The following is a 12,411-nucleotide window of genomic DNA, read 5'->3' as shown; positions in this document are numbered from 1 at the left end:
CACAGCTGGCCCTGGAGTGTCCTCTACTGAGATCTACCCAGAAACAGGGGAGGAGGGGCGCCTGGGGGGCTCAGTGTCCAACTTCAGCTTAAGTGTCTGACTTCGGCTCAGATCATGATCTCACAGTTCATGGGTTTGAGCCCCGCGTCTAGCTCTGTGCTGACAGCTCAGAGCCTGGAGCCTGCTTTGGATTCTGTGTTTCCTTCTCTCTCTGACCCTCCCACGCTCTCGCTCTGTCTCTCTCAAAAATAAAAACATTTTAAAAATTAAAAAATGGGAGGAGCCTGAGCTACTGACACACTTGGGAAGCTCAGAGGCCCCACCGACCAGAGGGACAGCTCACGGTTCCCTGGAGCTGGAATGTGTGTCTGTGCTCACGTCTGTGTGTGCACTTGTTTGTGTGTGCACAGGACTCTACATGTGCCCATGCATGTACGTAAGCCCATGTGTACGCGGGATCACATGTGATGGGGCTACGCCCTTGTCCATGAGGAGACACTGAGGAACGTCTTTCTGGCAGGATCCAGAGCTGCATCTCCCGCTCTGGCATCCGATACTGGGCCCCAGAGTCAGTTCTGACAGAAGGGACCTGGAGGCCCAGAAAGACCCAGAAGTGGGGAGCCTGGGTGTGCAGGAGTGAGGCTGGTGGTCCCCAACATGCTCCACAAAGAATCTACAGGAAGATGCCTCATTGCCTCCAGGTGCCTCTGGAGACAACCAGCCTCCCTTGATCGAATCCACTCTTCAGGGAGGACCCAAGCAGGCTCCACTCCCGCTCCTGCCTGGCTTCCCCCTTGCAGGGCCTTTGTACATGCTGTTCCCTCTGCCCAGACTGTCCTTCCCGTCCCTTGTAATGTCCTCTTTCCCTAGATGTGATCATCTCCCCCGTGAGACCGCGTGCCCCAGCCACTCACATTCCCCCACGATGCGCAGCTGTGTGCCAGGTGCCCATTTTTGTGGAATGGATGCAATTTGGAATCTGCGCCTAGTTTGTCTGGTTCCGGACTAGGCTCTGATTCCCGGAGCGGACCCTGGGGTCATTCCAGGGTAGTTCATTCCTGCTCCGTGGGCAGGGCTCGAACCACCTCACCCAGCAGGATCTACAACTGTGCCCAACTGGAGCCCCTGCACCCCCCCCCACCCCCTTCTCAGAGGGCCTCTTCCTCCCCCCCTCCCCCATGGTCTGAAAGAGCTTAGCTCCGGAAGGTTCATCTGTTCTTTCCACGGCATTGAGACTTTTCTGGCTTCCAGCCTGGCCTTAACAGGGGTGGGGGACGGTCGCCAGGACCCCGCTGGGGCCCCAACATCCCTTTGTGGCTGCCATCTGCCCTTGTCAATCTCAAGACTCCCGCCTCCAGGAACCACCAATCACAGCGCCGGCATCCCAGTTTCGTCACCAGCAGCCAATCAGCGCTTCCGCTGAGCCCTCGGCGTTAGCCCCTCCCCCTTCCCCCTGCCCTGGCCCCCCACAGGTCCCCATCCATCCGCAGTCACAGTCTGCTCATTGGACACCACGAGGGTGCCATGCTCCACTCGCAAGGCTGTGCCTGACTGCTCTGGACCTCAGTTCTGGACCTCAGTCCTCTCCTCTGTAAGATGGGAACTAGCGCTACCCTTAGGAAGCTCTGGGCTGAGATACTGCAGTCTCCTGGCAGGATCAGCCAGGGTGGGGTCTGCCAGGGGTCGAGAACGCAGGGTGGGCTCAGGGCCAGACACTTCATCAGCTTCTGGTCTGCCAGATGGAGAAGAGTCTCCCAACTTCCAGGGTTGACCCTAGGGGCCCAGTTTCTCTATAGTCACCCATCCTTTCTCCCCACTCCCCCCCCCCCCCCCCCCCCCCCCCCCACACCCCAGCTGCGCCCATCCAGCAGCCTGCTTCCAGGGCCTGCACCCCTCTCTATCCGTGCCCGTCCTCATAGGGGCCCTCGGACCACGAAATCCCAGGCCCTACAAGGCCTGAGCCTAGCGTTTGGCGGTGTGGATGGATCCACACAAGGCCTCTTGCAGTATATGAATGGGGGCCAAGGGCCCCCATCCTCCAAGGGCACCTGTGGAGGCAGGAGGAAGCTGGACTTGTGGGTTCATGTTACCTTGATCTCTGCCTCCTAAGCACACAGGCTTGCAGTGCACGGGCCCGGCTCACAGTGTCAGCCCGTTCCAGGCAGGAAATTGTGGGACCAGATTCAGCCACCTCCCCACCCAGGAGCTCCTGCCATGTGCTTGGGACACTGGTCTTACCGCAGGCAGACCTCTGGGGTAAGAGGCCGTCCCTCGCAGGGCCCTCTGTCACTCCTGGAGGCATCCAGGATGCTCACACCACCCATAGGCCGCTGGGCTCAGCCCGCCCCACCCTCCTGCACCCCCAACACACACACAGGCCAGCTCAGGGCTGCACACGCATTGTTTTATTTTGCTTTCCAGTCTGAAGCTACTATCATGGGCGTTTAGTTATACAAATGTCACTTACAAAAAATAAAAGACCAAGACACCCAGAGTGAGATGCATGGCAGAGATGAACAGGGGGGAGGGAGGGGCTGGCAGGAGGCGGGGCTGGGAGCTCCCCAGGGGGCTCCCGGCAGAGGGTGCCGCCCAGCTTCATCCCACCCGGAGACCCAAGGAGTCCAGTCGGACAGGGAGCACCAATCACCCCGGGGGCTCTGGCTGAGGCGGTGGGGGGCTCAGCACCACCAGATGGAGGACACAGGCCCGGGCAGGGGGAGGGAGAGGGCGAGCGAGAGGTCCCAAGGAGGCAGGGGCAGGTCTGGGATTCAGGGAAGCACCCTGAAGCACCGCCCCCCCCAAAACACACACACAGCCAGCAAGCAAGTAGGGCTGTGAGGCCCGGAGATGCCGTTTGAAGATCCCCCACCAGACCCCTCGAAGACCACTCGTGGCTGCCGCTAGGCTTGCCTGGGCGCCTCCAGCAATCATGTTCCATTAAAAAAAAAAAAAAAATACTGATTTGGTCATTTTCTGCTTCCAGTCAGGCCAGGGTGAAAGATGAGAGACAAGACCACCCAGACGAGAGCGGCAGGCCGGCAGGCAGGCCCATGCGGTGCAGAGAGGACAGCAGCCGGCACACGCCGGTTTCACCTTCTCCCCCCACTACAGCCTCCCCCTGCCTCAGGGGTGGTGCTCCCGGGGAGGGGGGGGCGGGGAGAGGCTCTTGGTAAGGGGCAGAAGATTCCAGTTACACACCCCACCAGGCCCAGGGGCTCAGGAAGGCCTCCCAGGCCCCCACTCTCCTTAGCCACTTTGGGGAAATAAGGCTCAGAGTCGTCTGAGGTCAGAAAAAAGGGATGCCAGCCTCTCCCATGGCAGAGAAGAGAGGGCAGAGGGGTCTGAGATCCCCTCCAAGGACCAGGCACGGGGCAACAGGTGGGGGCGCCGTTTTCTCTGGGTTTCCAGTTTGAAAGGCAAGGGGCTTCCACCGCCGGGGCCCGCCTGGAGAAGAGAGTTATTAGCAGAAGGGGCAGGGCGGGGCGGGGACAGGGCGCCGGGCGCAGGCTAGTACTCCCACAGGGTGGCGGGGTCGATGGTCTCGGCGCAGGCCTTCAGGACACCCGCGTGGTCGCCCTTCAGGTAGCGCCCGCCCACCTTGATGGCCACCTTGTTGTAGTCACAGAACTCGAAGAAGAAATCCACAGGGCTGTCGCTGCTGCTGGTGACCGAGGAGTCGCTGCCCACTGTCCAGTACTTGCCTGTGGAGTCTGGGGGGCGGGGGACAAGGCCCATCAGGCCCCCCCCCCCACTGCCATCACCGCTTCGGGAACTGTGTCCCTCCCACCCCTGCTGGATAGAGGTCCTTGCCCCTTCTCCCCAACCCAGGGTTTAAGTCCCACAGTCCACCCTTTCCAGAGCCCTGCCTCCCACCCTGCTCTCCTCCCCACTCCCCTCCCCACTCTCGCTCTGGGGCACTGGGGAGTCTCCCTCCTACACAGGGAAGAGGGAAAGGGGCCTGGCGGCCACAGGATGTCTATCCCCAGGGCCACACCCCGGAGCCCCCCCAGGAGAACCCACCTTTGATGTTGTAGGCCCCGTCACTGAACTCCAGCTGGAAGACGTCATAGTTGGAGCGGTTGGCATCCAGGGTGCCCGTGACCTTGCGGCAGCCGATGAAGCCGTGCTCCCCGCGGAACACAATGATGGGACGGTTGATGAGCTTCATGAGGAGGAGCTCCGAGTCCCCTGTCCCGGAAGGGGGAAGGGCAGTGAGCCCCACGGGGCACGGCTCAGAGAGGGAGAGCTGGCGTCTGGGGCCACCCAGCAAGTCAGCCCTAGGGTGAGAGCCGGCGCGGGACAGGCCTGTGGGAGGTGCGGCTGAGTGACTAGGAGGGAGCGGACCCTCCGGGGACCCGGGGATTGGCTACCTGCTGTCTCCACCGAGGCGGCCAGCTGCCCGTTCTTCTTGGCCGTCACAAACTTGCCGTTGGCCGCTCGCAGGGTGATCCGCCGGTCGCGCCACTCGATGTCAAAGTAGCAGCTGGCGTTCCTGAGGGTGAGAGGACAGGGTCGGGAGGGGCTGCCCCAGGTCCCTGAGGCCTGCCCCAGCGGAAGGGCGGCTCTGGGCGTGGCAGGGGGGCAACTCACTTGGTGGAGGCAGTGGACTGCACACCCCCGGTGGCCGTCAGCGTCCAGTACTTGCCCGTGTGGGTGCGGAAGGCACACTTTTTGGTGTCGCGGTCGATCTCCAGCTGGAAGGTCTCCTGGTCGGTCTCCTCGTCCTGATTGGCTGACAGGTCCATACCTGCGGGGAGAGCCTCCGACTGGCACAGGGAACCCCACACCCCCAATTCAGGCTGACCCACAGCCCTGCCCTCACAGCCGACTCGGCAGGGCTGTGGAGACCCCCCCAGCCTCCACACCAGGGGCCGGAACCCAGGACCCCAGGCGGGGCCAGGCAAGGCCGGCTCCGGCCGTCTTCGCATGGTCTTCTCCGATTGTAGAACCATCTATATCCCAACAGATCATCTGCAACAACACATTCTAGACCCAATCAGGAGGGACTTAATATGGCCCAGGATCCAATATTAAGGATTAATTATTGTTGTTTTCTTTAAATTTATTTTTGAGGGACGGTGTGAGCAGGGGAGGGTCAGAGAGAGTGGGAGACACAGAATCTGAAGACAGGCTCCAGGCTCTGAGCTGTCAGCACAGAGCCCAGCATGGGGCTCGAACCCACGAACCGTGGGCTGAAGTCGCATGCTTAACCGACTGAGCCACCCAGGCGCCCCAGGATTAATTATTGTTAATCATATTCTGGTTATGTAAGAAAATGGCCTTGTTTTTCAGATGCAAAAGCCTCGAGATGAAATGCCATCATTTCATCAGGGATTTGCTTTAACTACAACCAAAAACAATGACCAATGGGACAGACGGAGCAAGACGGTGGGACACGGCGTCTGGGGGAAATCAGTATAGTGTACTGTGTGTGTAACAGTGAACAGTGAAACGGAAGAGCGCACGCACGTTCCTTTCAGAAAACTTACAAAACTCATAAACGTGTAAAAGTGAAGTCACACATGTCCCCACTGGGAATGGCGCAGGGACACCCCCCTGCCCCCTGCAGACACATGCATTTTTTCCACCTCAAACTGCCACACACCTCGGTCTGGAAGGCATCTAGGACCATCTTCCCACACGTCTCCCTGTCCCTAAAGCAGCTGATGGGGCCAGAGGGGGCTTCTAGTGCCCCCAACCCCCGCAGCCCGGATGTAGATACGTGGTCAGAACAGAACACAATAGCAGAGACTTCCGCCCCAGTCTGCTGGCTGCCCAGGCTCGGGGTCTGCAAGGGTGTCACCGTGTGGGTCCCGACACCTTAGGGAAGAGACCACATCAGTGGGGGTGGTAGGTGTCCCCTCAGAGGAGCAGATGGAGGCTGGTGGATGGTGGAACCTGGTTCCCAGCCCCCGCAACCCACCTTAGCTCTCCACCACCAAGCGGAAAGCCTGAGGGGTGTGAGTGAGCTTTTTTTTTTTAATGTTCATTTATTTTTGAGAGAGCATGAGTTGGGGGAGGGGCAGAGAGAGAGGGAAACAGAATCTGAAGCAGGCTCCAGGCTCAGAGCTGTCACCACAGAGCCCAACACGGGCTCGAACCCAGGAACGGTGAGATCATGCCCTGAGCCGAAGTCGGTCACTCAACCGACTGAGCCAACCAGGTGCCCAGGGTGTGAGCCTGTCTTAACCCACATCAGTGCCAGGGGGAGGGGACCTTCACCTCCACAAAGAGGGAAACTGAGGCAGAGAGGCAGTATGTCCTTATCCAAGGTCACCCAGAGGGAAGGCAATGAGTGCTGGTGGCCCTGAGGAGGGGAAGGTGGCAAACGGGCCTCCGCCATGCCGTCTCTGTGGACGGGCAGACCCGGGCCCTGAATCAGATCCTCTAGGAGCCCCTTGGGCTCCACCCTGCAGGCCCACTGGGCCCCCTCAGCCCTGATGTCGGATCTGCTGGCGGCCGGGAGGCGGGTAATGAGCCCGATCCATGCCCCCAGTAAAGCACTGGGTGAGGATGAGGGTCACCAGGGACTGGGCCCCTGGGGTATCCGAGCCACCAAGAACGGGACCATCCTAGGGCCACTCTGGGGAGGAGCACCACTCCAGACTGAAGTCCCCAAAAGCTGGCCAACCTGCCCCACCCCCACTGCTGCGGAAAGCACCCTGGGAGCCTGCCCGCTGCCACAGGGCACCACCTGCCCAGGGTGCCTGCGCTGGCCGCTGGGAAGGAGGGAATAGAGAGGAAAAGCCACTCCGGGCGCGTTCCAGCAGCAGGAAAGACAGAGGAGGGGCACAGAAGGGACCTGGGTTAGAAGTCAAATATGCGGGTTCCAAGGGCTCATGTTAATAACACAGCCTTGCAGATGGACCAGGCACCCCCCAGCCTGCGGGAGGTAACACAGGAAGTTGAGGGAGGTAACACAGGAAGTCCAGAGGCTCTGCTGGGGTCTTCACGACCCAGGGGCACACAGCTGCCACCAGCCACCGGGTTACTCAGACCCCATCAGCTGGTTGTGTGGAGTCTGGGAACTGGCTTGATGGAAGGGCCACGGCCAGCGGGGGAGTCACCCAAAGTGGGGGCCAGGCACCCTGGGGCAAGTGCCTCCCCCTCACTCAGCCTCGGTTTCTCTCTCTGCCTATCAACAGGGTCTCTCCATTCTGCCGGGGGGGGGGGGCGGTGAGAGGAGGGAAGGATTCGAGGGCCTGGTGCCAAGGAGACACCAGGCCCTCCAACCCCAAAAGGAAGGGGCGGGGAGGGGGCTTCATCTCCCCAACATCCAGGGCTCTGAGGCCCTGACCAGACGGGAAAGGCCCCACTTGGTCTCGGAGTCTCTAATTAGAGCTGGGTTACTATGGGAACAGGGTTTTCTTCGGGATTTTTCTTTTCATCAACAGCAGCAGCAACACAGAAAACCTGAGTCACAGACCCGCAGGAGCCCCGGAAGGCAAATGCAGGGGCTCAAAGAGGCATGTCTCCTGCCTGCCGCCCCCCCCCCCCCCCGGCCCTTTGCCTTGGCTTTTCCTGTCTCCAGCCTCGGAGCCATTCTCTAAGGTGCCTCAGAGAGGGCTCCCCATCCCCCTCACCCCCAACAGTCCCCAAATTCGCCTGACCTGTCCCCACCACCCCATTCAGATTAGGGGAAGGGACCGGAAAGCATCTGCGGCCTCAGCTCCCCCACCACATCCACCCCACTTTCCGGTCCCTCTTACCACCACCTGACCACTTTAGATCCCGCCTCCATCCCTGCACAAGAACAAGGGCCTGAACTGCCCGAAATGTCCTGCCGCTTTGGGAGAGCTCTTACACATCCTGCAAAGCCCAGCCTGACCAGCCCTTTCTCAGCCAGCCAGCTGGCCTTGCCTCTGAGTAGCCCTGAGTGGCTGGGACAGGGCACTTCCTGAGCATTCAAGCCCCAGGGCACAGCTGGCCGGTGAGACCAAGTGGGGACCTCAGTGAGGCACAGCCCAGGGTGTGGCCGGCATCCAGGGCAGGCGAGACTTCCGAGGAGCACTCCCCACTGGGGAGTGAGGCGCTGCTCCCCCAGAGACCCTGCCATTCTCCAGCCCCATGCAGGCCAGGTCCTCTGGGATGGACACAGGCCATGTGCCTCGGGCTCCAGGACCCCACTCCCTGGTAGCCAATATGGGCCCCTCCCAGAAACAAAGCCTGGCTCAAAGGATTGGCCCCGGGCAGCCCTGACAGATGAGGAAACTGAGGCTGGTGGGCGGGTTGCAGCTTCAGCAGGGAGCACCCCACCCCCGCCAGGCCAGGCCTGTGCAAGCCCTCCGCAGTGATTCACATCCCACTACAGGCTGAGCCCAGGATCCTCCTCCTTCCTGGCTGGCTTTTCCCAGCATGTGTCGTCCGAAGCCCAGACACCCGCCTCCTTGCCACGCAGGCCTGTCCAAAATGGCCTCTGCAGACACACCCCCCACCCCAAACCGCTCCGGGTCCTCTGGCCATCCCCTATCCCACCAAGAAGCCCCGAGGTCAGCTGACACGAGAACGACAGGAGGACCCCAAGATCTGAGGCCAGAAGAGCCCCAATCTCAGCCCCCAAAGACCCCTCCCCCAGTTCCATGCACCTTTAAACTCACAGATGAGCCAACCCTTCTCCAGGCCCAATTTCCGGCTCCCCCTGCCCCATCAGTCTGAATCACACCATGATGCTGCCAGCAAGCTTCATCAAGAGGAGAGGGCCTCTGCCCAGGCTCGCTCTGCTCTTCCTGAGCCTGAGGGTGAGGGCGAGGCCACCTGCTCTTGAGGTTTTCCTCATGGTGGCCCCTCTGGCTGTTTCAGTCCCATCTACCAACCTCACAAGCTCCTTCCCAGCCATACTGGGCTTTCTGCAACTTCCTGCCTCAGGGCCTTTGCACTAGCTGTGCCTGCTGCCCGGACCACTGTTCCACACACTTGATATATGCGACCTTGTTTCAGGTCAGCTCACGTGTCCTCTTCAGAAGTCGTCCCCCCATCTAATCTGGGGTCCCGATGTACTTTCTGACCTCCCAGGTCTTTGCCTGACACCTCTGGGATCATGTCCCAACAAGAATATTAGCTACAACAGGGAGGGGTCCAGACACATTCGTTCACTCATTTGTTCACCCCTCAGGCCTCAACACGTCTCACCTGGTAGGGGTTCCACGTCTACTGAAGAGGTGAGGAGGCCCGCCCTCCCTACACTGTGTGAGACCAGAAAGGGGAGGCCCATTGTGCCCTGGAGGCTGGGAGGTATCGGGGTTCCATAAAGCACCTATTCTGTAGTCAGACTGACCCCGTTCTGCACGCTGCTAACTTGCTGTGTGACTTTGGGCAAACAGCTTCACCTCTCTGGGCCAAACCGGCTCATCTGTACCATTGAAATATTACTGCCCAAATCAACCAGCAAACCCAGGCACAAACCAGCCATTACCGCATCCAGGCCTCCACCCTGCTGACAAGGGGCTGCAAGCCCCTCTCCACAGTCCCAGCCCAGTCAGGAGGGTGGCTATCAGGAGGCAGGCAGGGAAGGCCACTCTACCAGGAGGACGCCACCGAGTGGGCTCCCATCCAGCCATCTCCAGAGGCTGGGGTCCAACTTCCCACTCGGTAGAGCCAGACCCCCACAGGTCCCTCCAGTGGGGCCTCTGGCTGCAAAGAACCAACTGTCTTCCTTGCCAAAGGAGGGAAGAGGGCGCCAGAAGGAAGAGAAACCGCCCAGGGGGAAGAATCTAAGAAGGGAAGAGGGGGGCTCGCTTCTGGCGCGCAGGCCGGTAGGAAATGGCCAGGCCAGCAGGAGGCCCGGGAAAGGACGCATCGGGTTGCAGCCAATTGTTCCAGGCGGGACACTTGGGGATGGGTTCATTCGAGGGTAGGGGGCCTCCCGAGGGAGCCAGCCTAGGGTCTCTCGGCTCACGTTAAGTCCGCCCTCGGACGCCCGCAAGAGCAGAGCGCACTGGACCCTGGACGCGCGGCAGGCGCAGGGCGGGGTGTCTGGCAGGGCGCCATCGGCGCCACGCCGTCCCGGGACCGGGGCGCAAGGAGGGAGGCCGCCTCCAGGAGAGGCTCCGGACCCGGCCACTAGGCCCGGGGGCGGCGGGGGGAGGGGTGGCGGGGGGGGAGGCCTCAGAAAACCGATCCCCTCCCCCGCCCATCCGCATCTGGTTTTCCCATCTGCAGAGACCGAGCAGGACAAAGGGGGCGAGGGAGGGCCCTCTGGAGGAGCCCGCCCCCCTGCTCACAAAGGCCGCGGCCTCGAGCGCAGGGCAGACGCGGGAGGAGGGGCTGGGGGGAAGGGCAGACACAAGGGACGCACCCCCCGGCAGAGGTCGACCCCTCGGGGCTGAAAGTGGGGGTGGAGAAAGGCCCGGAGGGCTGGAAGGTGGCGGCGCACCCCACGGAGATCAAAGGCTCCCCCATTCCGCCTGCGCTGGGAGGGCCGTGGGGGGCTGGGGGTGTGCCCTGCGCGCGTAGCTACCCTCGCCTTCGCCCTCGAGCTGACCGGGCAGGGGCACGAGGAAAGAGGGGGATGGGCGTTGCCCCCCAGGGCTGGGCAGGGCGATCCGCGGGATCCGAGCGCGTGGGGAGTTGCGGGGGGGGGGGGCCGGTTTCGCAGGGTGGCACCTAGGGCGGCGCCTACGTGGGGCCCAGGGAGCCCCAGGCCAACGCGGGGCGGGGGTGTGCAGCGGCGCGCGAGGATGGGCAAAGCCCCACCCCTCGCCCCCTCCTCCGGGCCCGAGCGGCGCACTTCCCGCAACGAGGCGGGGTGGCCCACGCGCCTAGCGGGGGCGCACCGGACGCCACTAGGGATTACAGCAGCGCCGCCGGCGAGAAAGGGCGGGAGGCTGGAGGTACGGGGGTGGGGTGCGCTTTGTGCACCGACCGGTAGAGGCGGGGGGCGGCGTCCCCACTCACCCTGGCGCGTGGACACGTTCCTCTCGTTAGCCGCCTGCAGCACGACCTGGGCGCAGCTCTGCTCCAGGGCGAAGAGCTCGTCCTTGCCCACCTTGGTGGCCTTGCCCGCCTTGAGCGTGCCGCTGGGCCCCGACGGCGCCAGGTAGCGGCCTTCGCAGTCGCGGAAGGCCACCTTGCCAGAGCGGAACTCGAGCGTGTAGCCGGTGGCGGGCTCGGGGCGCGCCACCAGGCGCCCGTCGTGGCGCAGGAAGCGGTGGTCGGCCGTCTGCACGCTGTAGCGCTGGTCCTGGAAGGCCAGCGTGATGAGCGAGTCGACGCCCCAGGGCACGTCGCGGTCCACGGCGATCTCGTCGGCCGGCCGCGCGCTCAGGTGCGCGTAGCGCTTGCGGGTCAGGCTATAAATGTTGACCTGCGGGTGCATGGCGATGTGCACGCTCCACTTCTCGGCCGGCGACACGGTCTGCGCGAAGCACGACAGGCGGTCCTCGGTGCCGCCGAAGTAACGCCGGTGCACCTCGGACTGCAGCGACCAGCGGCCGTCGTCGTGCGCCACGATGAGAAAGCGGCAGTCGGGGCCTGGCACCTCGCGCTCGCAGGTCACATTGCCGTCCTTGTCCGCCGCCAGGTAGCGGCCCAGGTGGCTGCGCAGGCACACGGCCGCGCTGCCCGCCTCGTCGGGCGGCTGCTCCAGCGTCCAGATCTGCTTTTTCTTCAGGCTGCTGGCCGACGCGTTCACCTTGAACCCGAACGCCTCGGCCGTCAGGTACTTGTTGCCGCAGTTGATGAGGCCGAACTGGATTTGCACCGCCTCGGCAGTGCCGTTGGCGGTCATGGTGGCGGCGGGCGGGAGGGCCCCGGCGCGGCCCGGGAGGTCGGTGGCGGGTCCCCGCGGCGGCGCCCTGCTCCTTTGTTCGCGGCCGCGGCCCGGCGCGCACCCTCCGCAGCGCTCCACAAAGCCGGCCCGCGGCGCGCGAGCCCCTTTCTAGGCGGGGTGACGTCAGCCCCGCGAGGCCCCGCCCCGGCCCCGCCCCGAGGCTCAGCAGGGGAAGGGGGCTCAGGGAGCGCGCGGAGGGGCGCGGGTGGCAGGCTCTGCTCCCAGCGCCCCCCCGCCCCTTCTGCACGGCCGGCCTCTGCAGCGCCCTCACTTCGGGCCACTCCCCCCAGTGCCAGGGTCCCACCCCCGCAGTGCCGCAGCATGAAGATCCACTCAGAGGTCGGGACCCCTCGGAGGCCCCCCCGCCCCACCCCATCCCAAGCCTAGAAGGGAGGAAGGACGGCCCCGGGTTTGAGGTTGTGACAGAGACCGCAGAGTCCACAGAACACATCAGTACTGGGTGGAGGCGGTCCGGGGACTGCTCCGAAGAGGTGACCTTAGAGCAGAGCTCTGAAGGAATGAGACGCCTTCACATCCCCACAAGAGGACCAGTGGGCAAACAGGGGTGGGTGCACACCCCCAACTCACCAAACTCGGGTCTTGCAAGACACTGTCCTGAAGGCCACCCAGACTTTTCCGGTGGC

General features: G+C 62.9%; 1 protein-coding gene across 1 annotated transcript; it reads right to left on the bottom strand.

Moving 5' to 3' along the window:
* Positions 1–2,383: 2,383 nt before the first annotated feature.
* FSCN1 (fascin actin-bundling protein 1) lies at positions 2,384–11,857 on the bottom strand. Its single transcript, XM_039226102.1, has 5 exons — positions 10,894–11,857; positions 4,591–4,747; positions 4,371–4,492; positions 4,021–4,188; positions 2,384–3,710 (listed from the first exon to the last, which is right to left on the bottom strand). The coding sequence occupies exons 1-5, from the start codon at positions 11,723–11,725 to the stop codon at positions 3,508–3,510; spliced, it is 1,482 nt and encodes a 493-aa protein (XP_039082033.1). The 5' UTR covers positions 11,726–11,857; the 3' UTR covers positions 2,384–3,507.
* Between the last annotated feature and the right edge of the window lie 554 nt (positions 11,858–12,411).

This window comes from Hyaena hyaena, unplaced genomic scaffold (assembly GCF_003009895.1).
Source record: "Hyaena hyaena isolate Hyena2069 unplaced genomic scaffold, ASM300989v1 scaffold_20, whole genome shotgun sequence".
Taxonomy (NCBI): Eukaryota; Metazoa; Chordata; class Mammalia; order Carnivora; family Hyaenidae; genus Hyaena; species Hyaena hyaena.
This window is presented reverse-complemented; position numbering and strand designations above follow the sequence as displayed.